The sequence below is a fragment of the Camellia sinensis genome, chromosome 2 (genome assembly GCF_055761805.1).
Source record: "Camellia sinensis isolate YWXY chromosome 2, ASM5576180v1, whole genome shotgun sequence".
Lineage (NCBI taxonomy): Eukaryota > Viridiplantae > Streptophyta > Magnoliopsida > Ericales > Theaceae > Camellia > Camellia sinensis.
Window position 1 is genome coordinate 177,826,954 of NC_138962.1, and position 20,392 is coordinate 177,847,345.

General features: G+C 32.3%; 2 protein-coding genes and 1 long non-coding RNA gene across 44 annotated transcripts in view; 1 reads left to right on the plus strand and 2 right to left on the minus strand.

Annotated features, from left to right (window-relative positions):
* On the plus strand, positions 1 to 19,276 carry LOC145789138 (uncharacterized). 7 transcript variants are annotated; one of them, XR_014351331.1, is made up of 6 exons: positions 28 to 592; positions 8,650 to 8,771; positions 8,892 to 8,954; positions 10,532 to 10,651; positions 16,564 to 16,604; positions 19,216 to 19,276. It is a non-coding gene; the product is annotated as an uncharacterized LOC145789138 (long non-coding RNA). The 7 variants fall into 7 exon arrangements; XR_014351326.1 differs by lacking the exons at positions 16,564 to 16,604; positions 19,216 to 19,276 and adding an exon at positions 13,476 to 13,728 and having other exon boundaries at positions 25 to 592; XR_014351347.1 differs by lacking the exons at positions 16,564 to 16,604; positions 19,216 to 19,276 and adding an exon at positions 13,476 to 13,728 and having other exon boundaries at positions 62 to 592; positions 8,867 to 8,954.
* LOC114312793 (putative disease resistance RPP13-like protein 1) overlaps positions 18,989 to 20,392 on the minus strand; it is an 18,195-nt gene continuing 16,791 nt past the window's right edge. For all 36 annotated transcript variants that reach the window (XM_082906671.1, XM_082906596.1, XM_082906573.1 and 33 more), the window contains one exon: positions 18,989 to 19,366. The gene's annotated coding sequence lies outside the window, so the exon portion shown is untranslated. The remainder of the gene's footprint in view (positions 19,367 to 20,392) is intronic.
* LOC114303023 (NAD-dependent malic enzyme 59 kDa isoform, mitochondrial-like) overlaps positions 19,331 to 20,392 on the minus strand; it is a 7,358-nt gene continuing 6,296 nt past the window's right edge. The window contains exon 10 of the mRNA XM_082913223.1: positions 19,331 to 19,366. Within this exon, the coding sequence (XP_082769349.1) occupies positions 19,331 to 19,366 (36 nt within the window). The remainder of the gene's footprint in view (positions 19,367 to 20,392) is intronic.

Here is a 20,392-nt window from a genome sequence, read left to right on the forward strand (position 1 = left end):
AAATCCACCCCACCATTCACATCCAACGGCTCACAACCACCTTGCTTTTTCTCCCTCATTCACTCTTTTCGTTGGCAAGTGTCGTCTCTATCTCCAATCTCTCATCTTTCTCCCTCATCTTTTCCCTACCACCACCACCAGATCTTCATCACTACAACCACTCCCCTCTTTCTTTCTCTTTCTCTCCATCTCTGTCTCACACAATCCCAGAATCACGCCCATGTTTCTTTATCTTTCTCTTCATCTTCGGTGAAGATCAATTGATGAGGATCACAGATCACAAAGCATTATTCGATAGAACATAGGATTTCGGCTTCATCTTCTCTAACCCTCTGTTCTATCTCTCTCTCTAAACCCTAGCCCTTGAAATCGAAACCCTATTGTATCTTCGATCTATGTATGAAATAAACCGAAACCCTTGATTGAATCAAGTCGAAACCCTTGAAATCACTTCATGAAGAAGATGAAACCCTTGAAATGAAACTCAGAGCATCCAAATTGGCTTTCTGAAGAAGAGGAAAATGAAGAAGATGAAGCCGACTCTTTAGAATGCTGAAATCATCTGAAATTCGTCAACCATCTTCAAATCCAGGTATTTTTTTGGGTTAAAATTCGCTTCAGATTTCTTGAGATTTGTTAAGATTATTTGAAATTTGTTTGAGATTGCTTCAAATTTGTTTGAAATTACTTGATTGTTGTTGTTGTCTGATCTGTTGAACAAGTTTTGGTGAATTTTGCTAGCAAAAAAAAAAAAAAATAAATGCTAAACTTGTATAAACAAATGAAAAATTTATCTATAAATCTCATATTGAGGAATGAAGATCTATTTATTCCTAAGGATTTTCTTATAGACCAATTAGGCTCATTGATTTTGGAAATATAGATTTAATATATTATTTGGAAATTAGATTTACGGTTATATACCCTTGTTTCTATTATGTTTCATTCTCTTTTTTTCTTTTGTGCTAGAAAGCACATAATCTATGAGAATCAAATTTGGGATGATTTTTATATGAGGATCTTTTTTATTTAAAAAATATTTCAAAAGGAATACAAAAATGACTTGAAATATGAGATTTTTCAAACATTTCAAAAAGAGTACAAAAACTCCTTAATAAAATTTGGACAAATGTATAATTTCAAACTGTAATACTCCAAAAAAAATCTTTAGTGTTTTTTTTTCCAAACGTAATACTCCAATACAACACTCCAATACAACACTCCAAAAAAATTCCTTAGTGTAACATTCCAATGTAATACAAAAAAAACCTCATTAGTGTACTTTTTTCAAATGTAACAATCTATTGTAGCACTCTAAAAAAAGGATGTGGGACTCTTCAAACCATTCCAAAAGAAGTATAAAAATGCATTAATAAGCTTTGAGCTAATGTATAATTTCAAACTGTGAGTGCTATATTTGAAAAAAGTACATGAGGGAGTTTTTTGGTGTTTTGTGTGTTACACTAAAGTGTTATGTTTGGGATTACATTGATTGGAGTCTTACATTTGAGAAAAGCACACCAAAGAGTTTTTTAGTGTGCTACATTGGAGTATTAAGTTATTGGAGTGTTACATTTTTGTTCATAATGTGAGATTTGTTCCAGAAGGATGGAAAATCCAAAACCTCTATAGTGCAGATTGCCCAAATGTGTAATTTTACATTTGGAGAAACTCATTTTATCCCAAAAAAATTAAATCCAAACATGTAAGTGACTATCCTTTTTGTATAATTTTCACTTTAATGGGACATTTGGATTCATAAAAAAAAAGTAAGGACACAAGATCACATTTTGGGATTTATTGGTACTTCACCCTAAACAAATTGGTGAATTCTAAATTATTTGTTTTGGAGTTTTTTCTAGGAAAGGATGAGAGAAGAGGGGAGGGAAGGAAGGAAAGCAGCTGGTTTTAGGTGAGCTGGCAGATTTGGTAGCTACCAAAGCTTGTGCCAACTTTGACACAAGATTTGGCAAATACCAAATTTGGCAGCTGCTATAGGATGCCATTGGAGAACTCATCTTTGCCCAAGTTGCCATATTTTGGCAATAGCAAGTGTTTTAGCAATCCATTGGAGATACGGTTAGTAGAGTAATTAGTGGAGTCATCAAAATCATATTTGGTTGTATTAAAATGTTGTAGGACTATTAGTTCAATTAGACTACCGATCCTCCCTAAGAATGGGATTAGCATACCCATTGGGGAATTGGGTTTGCTAATCCAATCCCTTTGAATTGAAAATAAAAGACCATTTTTAATATTATTATGTTTTAAATAATTTATTAGTGAAAGAAATACTTAAATTTTTTTATAAATATATTTTTTTATATTTAGTGAATTTTTAAATGTGTTAAGCAAAATTTATATTTTTTAGAACCAAAAAAAAAAAATAATAATTATAATATTGAAAATACTAAAAACTTAAAAATATTAATTATATATATTAATACTATCTCTAACATTACTAATCCAGTAACATTTTTTATCCTACATCTCTAACCTAATACTAGTACATTAGTAATCTCCTCACTCAATTACACCATACTTTAATTCCTTTCATCCTATGGAGCCACGACCTATATGTGTAGAAATTTGTGTAGTCTTGCCACGGAGTGGTTATTGGGTATTCTTGAAGAATGGCCATATGGTGTTTTCACGTATTGTGATTGTTGAAAAAAGGAAGACTCATGATTTTGTGTCAGGTGATTGAAACATGAAAGGGCATGGCGTATGATGATTAGTGAAGGAGTATGAATACATGACACTCTAGGAGCATTGAATAGTTTTTCCTTAACATGAAAAAAGGATCATATACATAATTGTTTTGGCGCTAAAATAGTCAAAAAGTCACTACAAAAAAGTGTTAACTGTTTTCTCTACTTTTTAATGTACGTTCATAAAAAATAAAAAATTCAACTAAAATAATCAGTTCCCAAAACAACCTATAGTTAGGTGGCATTTGTTTCTCTTGATTAGGAGAATCGAACTAAAAAATATAGGGTAAAATATAGTTTTAATTAGATCAATTTTATCTTAATTTTTCATATTGTATCAATTTAATTTAATTAATAATATTTTTTTAGAAATTAGACTGGAATTGAAGGGGAAAGAAGTCTTACTCATTCTCTTCAAAATGACTGGGGTTGATGCCCATTTTAAAAGATCCATTCCCTTTGGGATAGACTGTTTTTGTCCTTTGTTTAATTCTTAATAGATGCTATCAATTTGATTAAATAGATATAATTGAAAAAATAATTGTTTAGTATAATATAATACTTTTTTTCAAAAAAAACTAAAATCTAGTTTGGTAAATATATATATACTTAACGTTTTTTTTATTTTTTAAATACATCTAATCTAGATGCACTTAAATAGTATAATATTTATGAAAAACTCTAAAAATATTCACCAAATACAAAAAAATAAATAAATCAAAAAATAATCAAAAAATAAAAAAATTTAGTACATTTTCGTATTTGTTGTATTCAATGATTTTTTCAAAATATTTTTGTACAAATTTTATACTTTTAAAGTATATCAAGATTACGTGGATCTAAAAAATAAAAATAAAAATGCTTTAAAAAAATCATTAAAAATATGAAAATATGAATTGAAAACTCAGAAAATTATTTTTGAAAACTCAAACCAAATAGAGTATTATTTGTAAATTTAAAAGTTTTGTAAAACTATGCACAAATAACTTAATACCTATTATGATTTTATAATATACATAAAATCAATTGATTTTCTCTTACTCCGCCCAAGATAAATTAGTTGTATTATGTTTAAAATGATTGATTTTATTTTTCATAGCATAAAATAAAAATAAAATTAACATACATTGTTAATATAACGGCAAACTTGCATTACCTTATTGGTGGGACACTACAAACCAAAATATACATTTAACCATCTTAAACTTTATTCTTTATTGAATTATTTATCCATTAAAATCATAAACAAAATATAGTATTAAATTTGATAGATTCTTGCAATCTAAGAAATTAATGAAGTAATGAAAATAATTAAATTTTAATCTTAAATTACAAAACTAAAAAGAAAAACAAAACAATTGAAATCATGTATAGTCACTACAACGAAATGCACTTTTGGTGACTAAAAAAAATTTAGTCGCCAAAAGTTGTGGAATTGGTGACCAAATAGGGATGGCAATCTGAAACCGGCCTGATGGGGACCCGACCCCCCGATCCCGAATATAACGGTTATTCCCCGAAAATACCCCCGACGGGCCGGGGATGGTGATAAAAAAAAAATCCTCGATGATATTCGGGCCGGGGACGGGGACACATGTTTCAGTCCCGGCCCGCCCCGGCCCCGGTCCCGTTGGTCCCCCTGAATGATATATATATTATATATATATTATATATCCCCGGTCATCCCTATCTTTTATTCATTTAGATATATATATTTATTCATTTAGACTTTTTTTGATTTCATCTCCATCTACTCTCTCTCTCATAAAGTAGATCTACTCTCTCTCTCTCCATTCCTCACATCTCTCCTCCTCCTCAACGGATCACATCGCCATCATCTCTCTCTCCCTCACTCACGGCGGCTCCTCTCTCTCCTCGCAGAACCCCCGCAACCACAGCCCTAAGAATGGCCGCGGCGGCTCTGTTCGGCCTCAGTTCGTCGATCCTCCACCACCACATCCTCTACCGCAGATCTGAACAACACAGCCTCTGCCCGTCCTCCGCCGCAGATTTCGACATCACTCCCTCCTCCGTCGCAGCACCACTTCTATCCGGCCTCCGTCGCAGCTCCGGTGTTTGACCTAGACGACGGCATACGGCTTAAGCACTCCCTCCTCCGTCGCAGCACCACTTCATCACTCAGATCTGTTTTTTGTTTTTTTTTTTCAAGTTGTTGTTGATCACCAGTTCATCATCACTCAGATCTGTTTATTTATTTATTTATTTTTCAAGTTGTTGATGATGAAGATGATGATAGATATGTTTGTGTGTGTGTTTGTGTTTCAGATTATTTTTTTTTAAAGTTTTTTATTTTTAAGTTGATGATTGTTGATGATCATGAAGAAACAGATTTAAAAAAAAAAAATTTGTGTTTCTGTGTTGAACAAAATTAAAAAAAAAAAACAAAAACAAAAACAGGTCGGGGATTTTTCGGGGTTAGGGAAACCCGATCCTCGTTAGAGAGCGGGGGCGGGGGGGTTGATGGTGTCCCCGTCGGGGATCGGGGGCGGGGACGGGGATTTTTTGGTCTTCGGGGATCAGGGACGGGGAGGGTGATCCCCGGCCCCGCCCCGCCCCGCCCCGCCCCGCCCCGCCCCGTTGCCATCCTATGACCAAAAACTTTTTTAATCACAAAAGTATAATATTTAGCTACTCATTGTTTTTTAGTCGGGATGTATTGATTATTAACGACTAAAAAAAAATTAGTCACTAAAAATGACACAATTGGCGACTAAAAAAATTTTTTAGTCGCCAAATATTTAGTTTTAGCTATTAAAATTATTTAGTTGCTGATTAAAAAATAAAAAATTACTTTTTCTCTTTGGCGACTAAAAATTTAGTCACCAAAAATCTATTTTCAACGACTAAAAAAAATGTTAGTCGCCAAATAGTTAGTTTTGGCTACTAAAATGATTTAAGTCGCCTAATGAGAAATAAAATTTAATTTTTATGTTTGGCGACTAATTGTATACTTTATCATTACTTATCCTTGTGTCCTTATATTTTTTGTATTAATTTTATTTGGTTTAACTTGTTAAAAAAGCCCTCAATATAATTATGTTAAATTTGTAGATTTTTTTTTTAATCTCAAAAAGGTCAGTATAATTTATTCTTTATTTTGTTTCACTTGTTTTCTTTTATATAGGAGTTTCTATCGTAAGATAATTTTATTAGATTGACATTTATAAGAGGTCACCTCCCCATTCTTGTGTTTTTCTCCTAATTTAATTCCCTTTAGGGAGAATTGAACTTATGATGTCTCCTTAGGATTAAACCTTTAGAAGAGTCATGCTTATATAAGGCCCATTTGGGAAACGATTTTTTTAGTAACTTTTTGACTAAAATGTGAGGTAAAAAAAAAAAAACAATAATGATATGCACACAAAGAACCAAATACAGAACCAGACACAAACTGTTCATCCAAACGACCGACCAAATAGCTGACCGGATGACAAGGTTGTTGACCACAACTATTATCTTGTCAATCATAGTTGTCATCTTATTGACCGCGACTATCGTCTTGTCGTCCGAGGTTATCATCTTGTCATCTGGTCGAGTGCTTGGTCATCTAGTCGGTCATTCAGATGAACAATTTCTGTATTTGGTTTTGTGCTTGGTCCTATGTATGCGTAACATTATTGAAAACATAAATAAGTTTGAAAATGACTTTTTTAACTTTTTACTAAAAAAATTGTATAAAATAGAGTGAACGGAAAAAAAATTTGACTTGAGTTGAATTTTTTGAACTTTCTAATACTTTTTTTTTAACTTCTCCACTGAAATCAACACTTCCAAGCGTGGCTGATTATTGACTACATATCTCTTAAACTATAAAATATATATATATATATATATATATATATCATTTTGATTCCTTAAATTATACAAACATATAAATAGACCTCTTAAATAATTGAGAACTATTACTTTGCCCCTAAACTATAAAAATATATAATAAATCCCCTAAACTATTGATATGTTTCACTTTGACCCCTTCTATTAGAGGGTTCAATTGATACATTTTTATAATTAAGGAGTTTATTTGTACACTTTTATAGTTTACATATAGCATTATTGTATATATAAATATTTTCCCTTATCTTATAAATAATTTATTTATTTATTTAATTTTATTTTTTTAACAACTCTTATCCTACTAAAAAAAAAACTCTTTATCATCTTCATGCCCTCTTTTAATACATTTTAATAAATTTTTGTATTTTATTGTATTCAATAATTTTTTTTAAGATTTTTGTATAAATTTTATAATTTTTAATATATCAAGATTAAATGGATCTAAAAAGTTTTAAAAAATTGATTAAAATATTTTTAAAAATTACTAAAAATATAAAAATACAAATTGAAAACTCAAAATTATTTTTAAAAATTCCAAACAGTAACTAGTCCATCCCCCTTTATTGTACGTTGCGCCTCTTAAATATTTTTAAAAATTCCAAAAATAAAAAATTACATTTTATCTTTGGTGACTAAAAATTTAGTCGCCAAAAATCTATTTTCAACGACTAAACAAATTTGTCACCAAATAGTTAGTTTTGACTGCTAAAATTATTTAGTCACCGAATGAAAAATAAAAAATTAATTTTTATCTTTGACAACTAAAAATTTAGTGGCAAAAATCTATTTTTAGCGACTAAATAAAATTTTACTTGCTAAATAGTTGGTTTTGACTTAAAATTATTTAGTCGCCGAATGAAAATTAAAAAATTAATTTTTATCTTTGGCTGTTAAAAATTTAGTCACCAAAAATCTATGTTCAGTGACTAAAAGTTAGTCGGCAAATGCGTTCAAAATTTTAGTGGGAAATTTAGGTTGTGTTCGGAAGGGTTTTCAAACTATAATTCTACCCACACATTCTAATACCATGTTTGGATAGGGTTTTCAAATTATATTTCCACAACAAACAAAAAACTCTGTGTCAGGCGGGATTTTCAATTAATTTTTTTTTAAATTTGGCTTAACCAGTCGTCCGACCGGTTGACTGGCCGGTCAACCGGAACATGGCAAATTTATTTATTTATTATTTATTTTTTGCAATTGGCACCTTTTTTTAATGTTTAATAAAACAATATTTTCGGATTTTTTTAAAATTTTTTATGAGCTTTTAATAGATTTTTGAGTTGTGTGTTTGGTTATGAGTTGTAAGTTTTTGTATTAGATATTATATGTCACATCAAAAATTCTCACTCAATTTAATACTCTTTTCAAAACTCATTCACCAAACAAATTTTTCACACTCAAATCATAATTCCAAAACTCACAAACTTAAAATACGACTCTATTATCAAATCATATTTAAAAAATTCTACCAAATGCTACCTTAGTCTTCACACTGTTCTTTCTCTCTTGCTCGCCCTCTCTCTCTCTCTCTCTCACACACACACACACACACACAGAATCAATCACCCCGCCCTCATCTCAGCATCACACACGACCACCGTGTCTGTCAATCTTCCACCGTCGAACATAGCCACCACAACTCACCATTGCCTCGCCTCCCATCGACATTCAGGTTATTCAGTCCTTTTCCGACTGAAGTTTTTGACTGATTTCGATACATGTAGAGATAGTTATGTATATATATATATCGTAATCTTCGTTCAATTTTTTGTAGATTTCTTCGACATTGTGCTTGCTTTCTTTACCGATTAAAGTTTTGACTGATTTCGATTCATATAGTTATGTATCTATCATATTTAAGTTTTGATTTTGACTGATCCATCCACAAAATTGTATTATCCATCCAACCCGTCGATATATCTGAACATCACGAAGGTACTCTCTCTCTCTCCCAGATAATTCCTCCTTAGAGTTGCAGATCTTGATTCGCCATTGAAGAACTCTCTCTCGGAAGCCCCTCTCTCTTTGTTTCGTCTCTTCCTTCTTTTCTTCTTATTTTACAATCTTAATCTGCTCCTAGGGTTTGGATTAAGGCCATAGAGTTTGGATCGATGGATTCATTATACACCCCCTGCGTTGAGCATGCGAAGCAATGGCTTTCCAATTCCAATCATCCAATCGATTCCGATCCGAATGTTACTTGTATGCATACTTCATCACAAGTTTTTGATTTTGTGGATTTTTTTTATTTATTTATTTTTTTCTTTTCTGTGTGTTTTGGTGAATTTGATTCGTAGATGTGGAAATTATGCCTCTTTTTAGATGCCCGTGCATGGCTCCATGGTGCCGGTCCAAGTGGAAGGTTCGGATGAGCAATACCAGCAGGTAGAAATTGATTTCCTCCGAAAAAATTTGATTTTTTCCCTCTTCTATTTGATAATATCATGATTAGACATGCTCCATTAAATCACATATGAATTACATATCTGATAATGATATTATGGTCTTTGCTAAGTTTGCATCGGTTTGTTTTGGTGATTTTTATTTATCTACAACTCCCACTATAGTGATGAACAAAGGTATACAGTAAGTCTATGGTTTTGAGGCCTTTAAGAGTTGAGATCAATATAATGTATCAAGTGTTGTTGGTTGTCTACTATTAACAGAAGAAAACTATGTTGTCTTGAATTCAGTGAATTTAGTGCAAACAGAAATATTCAGTTAACCTGGTTTTCATTTTTTAATATTACTTGCTGCTGTACCAAGGTTATTCTGCTTTGCTAAAGAATAATGTGATTACAGGACTTTGAATTATTGAACCATGTTATAATCTTTTAATCCAGTTCTTCACAAGAAAGATAAATACCAATTCAAATTCAATCCTTTGCCAAAAGTCAATCACAACTTTGTTTTGAAAAATTACACTGGTTGCACTCTGTTTCTGCAATGTCCTTGTGCTCCTCGAGTTGTTTTGACGAGCTCATTAATTTAAAATGGAATTGTTGGTAAATTGGGGAGCTGTGTGAGACTATTAAATTAAGGATTGCAATGTGGATCAAAGTATCTTGCCCCTCCTTGGATTTTTCAATTAATGATATTATTTTCAACTTGCAAAAAGTCAGTTTGCATTAGGGGGATTGGTTAGCAGGCCTGGGGTTAAGTATTTAGGCTGGTGATTTTGCTTTAGGTTTGTGCTGACATTACTTGTTTTTGCTATACAATCTTTTGTACCATTTCCTAATTCCATGTTTCGATACCCATTTAGGCTTTAGTTATTTTAAACTTTGTGTCAATCACTCCTACACCTATATAATCTCATATTAAATAATCTGAATTTTTTTGTATGGTTGGGATTGTTTGTCTTACTTTTTGTTGAATTTGGATTGAAGGTTTACTTTAAGGATTAAACTAGGATTAGTAAGGGACCTATTTATACATCTTGTGGGATTATTTTAAAGGGGAAAAACTCTACTTTAACTTGTTGGATTCATAAAAGTGAAGTTATTCATTATCTTCATCATGAATATGCCAAGGCTCCTCTATTTGCTGTTGGAACTAGTATTGGTGCTAACATTCTGGTATGTAGTGATTGCTGGATCTGTTTCATACCTCATATATTTAAGTTTGACTTCGAATGTTTCAAATTATTCTCTTAAATTGTTTCATTAGTTTTTCTTTTTTGTATTCTACAGGAATACTGTGTAAAGATCACAATTATTATTCAATGCATGTTATGAGAAAGTTGTGTATCATGCGTGTTTACTTGTCGAGATGATTCAAGTTATGTCTTTTCTTTTTTGTATTAAAATATTCATACACACACACACATACACACATATATATATCTGTTTTATGCTTTGTTTCCATGCTTGGCATTTAGCCATGATGTTAACAAGTTTGGGATTTATGCCCATGAAGCATTGAAATCTTTTTGACTGCTTTATGTTGTACTTGTTTTGAAGTCATTATTGAGAAGTAGATTCTTGCAAAGTAGAAGATTGGTCCAAGACAAGAGACCCTCCTCTTCTGTGGCAGCAAGTGAATTGGGTTTTTTGAGGCAAAGACACACACAGTGGTTTAAGGTATTTGGTTTTAATGCTATATCTACAATAAGAGTGGCTTCTTTCTTTTTATTTCTCAGAAATATTTTTCCTGCACTAACTACCATGCAAGGTTGCTTTTACTACCTGCCTTATTTGGGTGTGTGTGTGTCTTTGTGTGGTGGTCTGTTTTCCTATAGCTAATGCTTGTTATTTTGGTTGTGGAAGAGAAAATCATGTTAAAGTAGACCCAAACAACTTCACCAAGTTTTCTAGCAATTTTCTAGGTTACAAATTTGATTCTAGTGAATTACATGCTTCATGAATTCATTGTTCAGAATTGTGGTGTTGACATATTGTAACATAGTATCTCTGTGAAAGTAGCCATTTTGTACAAATAATGCCAAAGGTTGGGTCTGTACTCAATCTACCTCTCTACCCACATCCAATGGGGACTAAACTACGCATACTCTTTTTTATTTTTATTTTTGTAGTATTAAATGGTAGTTTCTCACCTTTGTCCTCTACGTGGTTTTACGACTCACAACTCTATTGCAGGGTTCAGATGGCAATTGCCCTATTTGGTAAGAAGAATTTTATTTATATGATACTAAAAGTTCTACAAAAATACTTCACATATTGACATTATTGTTTTGGAGAACTTGGAATTGTTTTGACATTATACAAATAAGAGGAGAAACGAAATAACACATTAATTCGTTAACTAATTAATTAATTATGTAAAAAAAGACGAAATGGCTGTCACAGATTGCTTCCCCATGACAAATACGACCTGTGACAATAGACGGAATGTAATTCGGACCCGTAGATTAGAAGTTCGAAAATGCCTTAAAACTTGGTCGAAAAATGGCGTTCCGGAGGCGAAAATTCAAAACAGCCCCCGAACTACCGTGTGGCTGTCACGGACAGCTTCCCCATGACAAAACGACCTGTGACAAAAGACGGAATGTAAATAGCACGCGTAGGTTGGGAGTTAGAGCCGAAAACGTCTTAAACTTAGTCGAAAAATGGAGTTCTGGGGACAAAAATTCAAAACAGCCCCAAACCACCATGTGGTTGTCATGGACAGCTTTCCCATGACAAATACGACCTGTGACAACAGACGGGATGTAAATAGCACGCGTATGTTGGGAGTTAGAGCCGAAAACGCCTTAAACTTAGTAAAAAAACGGCGTTCAGAGGGAGAAAATTCAAAACAGCCCCCGAAACACTGTATGGCTGTCACGGACAGCTTTCGCATGACAAATACGACCTGTGACAATAGACAGGATGTAAATAATGCGCGTAGGTTGGGAGTTAGAGCCGAAAACGCCTTAAACTTGGTCGAAAAATGGTGTTCCAGGGGCAAAAATTCAAAACAGCCCCCCCGAACCACTGTGTGGCTGTCACGGACAGCTTCCCCATGACAAATACGACCTGTGACAAAAGACAGAATGTAAATAGCACGTGCAGGTTGGTAGTTAGAGCCGAAAATGCCTTAAATTTAGTCGAAAAATGGCGTTCCGGGGGCAAAAATTCAAAACAGCCCCCGAACCATCGTGTGGCTGTCACAGACAGCTTCCCCATGACAAATACGACGTGACAAGAAGCGGAATGTAAATAGCACGTATAGGTTTGGAGTTAGAGCCGAAAGCGTCTAAACTTAGTCGAAAAAATGGCGTTTCGGGGGCAAAAATTTAAAAGTCCCGAAACCACCGTGTGGCTGTCACAGACAGCTTCCCCGTGACAAATACGACCTGTGACAACAAACGGAATGTAAATGGCACGCTTAGGTTGGGAGTTAGAGCTGAAAGCGCTTTAAACTTAGTCTAAAAATGGCTTTCCTGGGGCGAAAATTCAAAACAGCCCCCGAACCACTGTGTGGCTGTCACAGACAGCTTCCCCTTGACAAATATGACCTGTGATAACAGACGGAATGTAAATAGCACGCTTAGGTTAGGAGTTAAGAGCCAAAAACGCTTTAAACTTAGTCGAAAAATGGCGTTTCAGGGGCGAAAATTCAAAACAGTCCCCGAACCACCATGTGGCTGTCAGGGACAGCTTCCCCGTGACAAATATGACCTGTGACAATAGACGGAATGTAATTTGGACCCGTAGATTAGGAGTTAGAGTTGAAAACGCCTTAAACTTAATCGAAAAATGGCGTTTTGGGGCCGAAAATCTAAAACAGCCCCGAGTCATCGTGTGGTTGTCACGGACAGCTTCCCCGTGACAAATATGAAATTTCAGCTATAATAAAGCAAATACAAAAAGTAGAGATGGTGTAGATCTCCTTAATAGAACAATTGGATAATAAAAAAATTGGGAAAAGAAAATATTGGGAACATTCCTTCTCTTTTTTTTTCATGGTCATATTAGGACTTGAAAACTTGTTTATTTTGATGGGCAAATTACATACACCCCACTTGAAGTTTAGCTAAATTACATATTACCCTTTGAGGTTTCAAAAATTACATCCTGCCCCACCGCTGGGTTGGCACCAATGGGGCTCTCTGATAAAAAGACTACCAATGTGACTTCCTTGCTAACATGGGCTTCCTCCCAAAATTTCAACTTGGACATCCATAGGACTCCTTCCAATGGATTTCTTATAACATTCTTGCTGAGATATTGCAAATTGCTACCCCTAAAAGCTTTTGACTCCATATGAGCCTAATCACCATTGTTTCTGTTTTTGTTTAGTTTCTAATTACTTAAAAAATAAAATGATTTTGTAATTGATTCCATGAAAATAATAACTTTCAAGTTGTATCTAATTTATTTATTTATTTATTTATTTATTATATAATTGTGAATGCGAATGGTATTCAATAAAATGTTAATGGATATTATTTTTTTGTTACAGATTGATGATGTTCATCAATCTTGGCATGGATACAGTGATGTTTTTGGGACAGATTGATGATGTTTGTACGGGTGTAATTTACATTATATTTTTGTTTATGGAAAACATGTACACCTGATATGTTTTATTAGTAAAATTTTGTTTAATTTGGATTTTAATTGTTGGTTTAGATAGTATACGTATTTGTTGGATTATACTATGTTTATGGATTCTTATTTTCTTTGATATGTACAGTTAATAGTTAAGTTTTGTATATGGTTGGAAATTGAATGCTACAGGTTGTGGAGAAATATTTTTATCAAATGGTTGAGAATCGAATGAATGAATGAATAATTTTGTATATGCGCAAGTTACAGGTGGCGCAAAAAATATTACTGAACAATTTATAAAAACTTAATGAGACTTTTTAGTGACTAAACAAATATCACATGTTGACTTTGGCTACTAAAACTTTAGTCGCCAATTGTAAAAAAATTGAAGCTTTTGGCTATTAAACTTTTAGTCGCCAATTGTAAAAAAAAACTTTTGGCTACTAAATTTTTAGTCGTCAATTCTCAAAAAGTGAAACGTTTAGCTATCAAATAATTAATGGCCAAGCATATATGCTTAATTGGCTACTAAATAATTTAGTCACTAAAATTAAATATATATATATATATATATGTATATTTAAGCTCAATTGGCTATCAAATAATTTAGTCGCTAAAAGTAAAAATATATGGCGCTTAAAGTTTTAGTCGCCAATATGTCACTTTTTGGCTATCAAAAAATTTTAGTCGACGGTTGTCTTCCCCGACGAACTATTGGCGACCAAACTGGTGATCAAATATATTAGTCGTCAAAAGTAATTGGCGACTAAAATAAGACTTTTGGCAACTAAAATTTTAGTTGCCAAAAGTGAAATTTCTTGTAGTGTAGTATGGTAGAGTTTTCATTTCAAAACAAAATATCTTTCAAACCAAATATGTACATATTATATTTTGGGTTTTGTAAAACAAAATAAAAATTAGATTTTGATTGGAGCACTCGTACTATCATCCACAGCAGTACCATTAAAAAACATTTCCTACCATATCTCAAAGTAAGACTTGTAAAAAAAAAAAAAACAAAAGAAAAGAAAAAAAACAAAGACTAACAGGAACAATGCTACAACCAAAAGACAATTTATATGAACACCATTAAAATTGCATTCTACCAAAAATCTACTGTATATGAGCACTATTGAAATTTCTAATGCATATCAAACCTGTAATTTTATCAATAAATACAAAAATTGTGTCTTTGTGCAAGTATATTCAAGCTATTTCAATAATAGAAGTATACCATCAATGAGAAGAAACATAATGAACAGATAGTAATATTCATTCAAAATTTATCGTATAAAATATAAATCTTACTAGACATTTAATAAATAAATAATAATGCTCAGGCCACATCATAATGAGAAAAAAATTATTGGTTGTTTCTGCATTTCATTTCTAACCATTGTGCTATTGAGAGACACCTCTTCTACTATGATTTGAGATAAGTTTCTCAAGCTTCTTGTCTCTAATTTGCTGTACTATTTTCCTTTATGTCCAATCCAAAAGGGAAAAAAACATTTCCTTAGTGTAGCATAAATACACACACAAAATCAGTAATACAAACAAGCACGCATGCAAATCAATTGAATGAGAAAGAATAGATTTATAGCATACATGGAAAACACAAAAATATTGAAAATCCAAAAATCACAATCAGAAAAGTAGCAACACTTGATCAACATGATCGTGAAAGGATAATATATAACTTTTAATCGGATAGACTCAATAGTTTAAATTTGAAGATAAAACTCTTAAGAATTTTAGAAAAAGAATATCAAATAAAATCTTCTAAGAGAGGAAGGGGGAGGGAGGAGTTTTCAATAAGATAAATGTGTGTGTGTGTTTTTTTTTTTTTTTTGGGGGGGGGGGGGGGGGGGAAATCAAATCAATAAAACTCTAATCACAAAAGTAGCAACACTTAATCAGTATGATTGCAAAAGGATAATATATAACTTTCAATCGGATAGACTCGATGGTTTAAATTTGAAGATAAACTCTAACAATTATGGAAAGAGGAAATCAAATAAAATCTTCTAAGAGAGGAAGAGGGAGGGAGGAGTTTTCAAAAAAATAAGATAAATGTGGGGAAAAAAAAGCAAATCAATAAAACTCTAATAATAAAAGTATTGAGAGTAAAATATTTCATTTATTTTTTAATAATTAGATTTGGAAGAAGAAAAAAAAATCAATTTCAAATTTAAAGATATATAAAAATAAGATAAATGTGGGGAAAAAAAAGCAAATCAAATAAAACTCTAATAACAGAAGAATTGAGAGTCAAATATTTTATTTATTTTTTAATAATTAGATTTGGAATCTTAAATTATATTTGATCATATCTTCGAAGAATTGAGAGTGGAATATGTCATTTATTTTTTAATATTTAGAATTGAAATAATATATTATTTTATCATGTGCTGTCACGACCCAAACCCGCTCCTAAGGGTTTAGCATCGTAACCGGCTAGTAATCCGTGATTAGCAAAGGCCTACTTAATAGTAATAATAATTATACAATAGGAGGGGCCGACGGAAGCTTGTAAATAATAAAATATAATGTCCAAAGAGCTCTAAGGACTTAAATGCACAAACAACTTCTATATATATTTACCGATACACACATAAGTCCAAGTCCATATCCAAACATATATGTCAACACTTAAATCCAAAGCACGTCTAAGTACAAAATAAAAGACGTATTGGGGAATTAAATCCCAAAGCCAAAACAAATTATGAAACATTCACTTGACTTCATATAGCATTCAAAAAGGTGGATTTAGATCACCCAAAAAGCCTTGACATAACAGTTCGGAACCTCGCGGTGAGGTACAATAGGTTAGCTTGACAAAACAGAATCAAGTCGATGCTGCTAACTTTGCTCTGGTGCTTGACCACCAAGTAAGAAGCAAAAAAATTGAATAGATATAAGTACCGAAATGAATAGGATTGATTGAATAACAGAAGGATATGATTGTAATCTAATTGTGCTTGACTTTGCTTGTTTAGGTCGGACGCTGCTTTTTAGACACATAGTCAGGGAGCCCACTGTGAGTAACAATGTTGTAAAATTATGTTCAATTATAATTATTTTTTGAATGATTAACTGTACTGCTTTCTAAAATGATATTGTTTACAAAATGAATGTTTGTCCCATTTTATGAACTATACTCGGGGCATCCATAGCAACTTACTGTTACTGTTACTGTTACTGCTACTGCTACTGTTACTGTTAATCTTGCCATGCATGTATCAATTTCCATCTATATCAACAAATCTTACAACTAAACTTAGAGTTCCTTAAACACTCTTGAATTTCTTATGTTTTGAGTACATTACTTCAAGTTCATAAGGGTAAAGAGAGGAGTTCTTACCTAGAGTAAACAATTTGAGTAGTCTTCAATGTTTTCCCTAGCCCTCTCTTCAATTTCTTCTTCTTCTTCTTCTTCTTCTTCTTCTTCTTCTTCTTCTAATCTTAGTTGAACTCTCAAATGCCTACTCCTCCCTTCTCTCTCTACGTGTGTGTGCAAAGGACTCAACCAAACCTACTATCTTCCCTTTTACCAATTAAATGGATAAATAGATGAGTAGGATTTTAATTAATTCAACTAAAGCTAATAAATCATTTCTAATTAAATTAAATTAATCCTTATCACAATATAATCTTAATTACATCAAATTTCATTATATTAGTGTGAATTGGGCTGTAATTCCTACCCAATTTCATAATTCTAACTTGTTAAAGTTAACAAATCAGACAGGTTTAATTTTCACCCTAACCTATCTGTCCACAATAATATAATTCAAATAATCACATGGCAATTCAATAACGCTTCATAACACATAATCACATAATTAACAATAAGCATATAATCAACATAATTAATTTGCTTAATTAAGGAGGTGGTCGTCACACGTGCATAGCACGGGTGACATGCTAGTAATAGAAAAATTGAGAGTAAAATATTCCATTTATTTTTTAATAATTAGATTTGGAATCTTAAATTAGATTTGATCATATCTTCGAAGAATTGAGAGTGGAATATGTCATTTATTTTTTAATATTTAGATTTGAAATATCTTAAATTAGAGTTGGTCATATTTTGAGTTCTATATGCATATTATTTCAAATTTTACTTTTTTTTTTAAAAAATATATAAAAAATGACTTTTTATTAGAAATTAGGAAAAATGAAAAGAAAAACTTCTTAGACTGCCAAGTAGAAGAGATTGTCTCAATTTTAAATGAGAGGCCAAGTTTAAGAGTTTGGAAGCTTTAGAAACTACACTACATTTATATATAGATATAGTATAGATAGTATAGGTTTAAGACTATATTGAGATAGTTCTCACTGTCTTGCTATGATTTTTCATTTTGTGAAGCATGACTTGTCAAATTAAATATGATCTATATGTAACATTACCTTCTTCTTCTTTTTTTTGGTTAAAATTTCATGTTGATTTCATTGTCCTATATATGTGTACAGATATATGTATTATATCAAAGATGTAACCTGGTATGGCCCTCGATGCAATGGTTGAGATGTGACTGAATCACAAATTATATAATTTGATGGAACCTATCTGATAGAACCTGCTACAACTTTCAGGTCACACATAATTAACAATTTATATTTGAGGTTACAAAAATGAACTTGTTTCTTTTCAAAATTCAAATTGAAAAAAATTGACTTATTTAACTTGGATTGAGCAATGCAATAAATGGTTCATCCCACTACCCAATCCAAGCTTAATTTACTAGTTGGTTCATCAGTTGGCAAATAGATAGATTTGGGCAGATCAAAACAGGTTATGCAATAAAATGACTTAAACCAAACTCGCTCATTTAATGAACAAGTTTAAACAAGTTAAATTAAATTTGATACAGATTAAATCAATCAGCCCAACCCCATCCACTTTGTTGAACTATTTTTTCTAATTGAGATTGTTGGAGGAGGTGATCGGGATGATTGTTGTGGATGGTGTGGAGGAGGTGGTGATGGAGTGGTGTCAATAGAGGTGGTGGTCTAGTAGGTACCCTTTTAAATGTTCAACTCATTTAAACTCATTTATATACTTGAACGAATTTAGACTGATTTTTAATTGATGTATGAGTTCACAGCTTCAGAATGAATTTGTTATCTCTAGTTTTAGGTGAGATTTCGGATGAAAAATCAGTCTCTTGAGCTTAACACCTTTTTCACATTTACAATTCATTAGAGGTCCTGCAAAGATAAATCTTGCTTAAAATTACAAGCCCCCCCCCCCCCCCAAAAATAAATAAATAAAAAAATAAATAATAAAAAAATAAAAAACTCTAAGCTATCAATCCCATAACATGATTAATAGTTCAGTCTCTCTTTTCTGTTCTTTTTCTGAATCATCACAAAATGTATATAGGTTGAAATATCAAATTAACTAAAAAAAAAGAGGCATACATGAAACATCAATAAGTTTTTGAAAAAACTGAAAAAGAGAGAGTTTACACAATGTTGTTCATTACATCAATAAGCAGATTTAGACAAAAGGGCTTAATCAAAACTGCAGTGGCATTATTTTTCAACTTCTACGACCCTTCTCTCCCCAGTTCTGTTTTTTCACCCATATTACTACTCTAGGCTTTAAAACCACAGTTACATCATGAATATTTGAATGGCTGCAGAACATTGGGATCGTGTTTGCAGAAAAATATCGCGCGCCTGCGCACACACACAGAGAGAGAGAGAGATGATCGGAACTTCATTTCTCATGAATAAGAGGGGGCTGTAAACTGGAAACTACATGTTGGGTTTGACATATTCCACCGTCACCTCCTGCATCCAAAATGAGAAAAGCCATAGATGATTAACAACAGTGGCGGCTCCAGGAATCAATGATTAAGTTCTACAAATTCTATAAGGAAATTTTTTCACTCTTATCAATATTATATATAACATTTGTTTTCTATAAATTTTAGTGCATTCATACTGATCTTTTTTTAAAAAAAAAAAATGTAATTACAAAAATTTCTACAGTTCCTCTCAATGAATTTCCTTACTATGGTTGGAGAAATTTCAAGGGTATTTGGTGATTGGTGGAGTTGACTCACTGAATTCGTTTTTGAACTTAGAGAAATCTAGTCATCTTTGGGACTCGAACAAATATAGTGAGGACCTAGAAAAATTTTAAAGGTCTGATACTCTATGCTAAGTGCAATAAGGTCTTCTCTTTTTTTCTTTTTCTTTTTTTATAAGTTAATAGGGTCAATATTATCCATATATGATATATTTAAATATATATATAATTTTTTTCAATGATTTTTCAAATTTTAGTGGTGTCAATTGACTCACACCAATGTATGTGGTGCGACCTATGGGTGCAACAAACAAATGTATTTTATTTTTATTTTTTTATTGGCACTGGAGTGTCCGGATCACAGTTCGATTAATCCCCAGGAGTGCACAAGCACTCGGCAAGGAGTTTCCCGCAAGTGCACTAAGCCCTAAGGAATTGTTAGCACGTAAGAGATTTCGGTGGTGTTACACGCACCAATTGGTCTACTAATTAGTGTACCAACATAATTATGACATTGCCATTTAAAAATTACGACCCCACCCATTATACAAATTACAACGATCTAAAGCCTCAAATTATGAAATATTATCAGTTAGTACACTAATTAGTATACCAATTGGTGCATATAGCATTATTTAAGAGGTTTTGATTCTTAAATCTTGGAGAGAGCACACTCTCAAAATCCAAGGCCTTGCCACCAAGCCAACCCTTTGGGGTTTGCAACAAACAAATGTATTGGTGCAACCAACAAAGTAATCGCTGCTAATAGACAATATAAATATTTA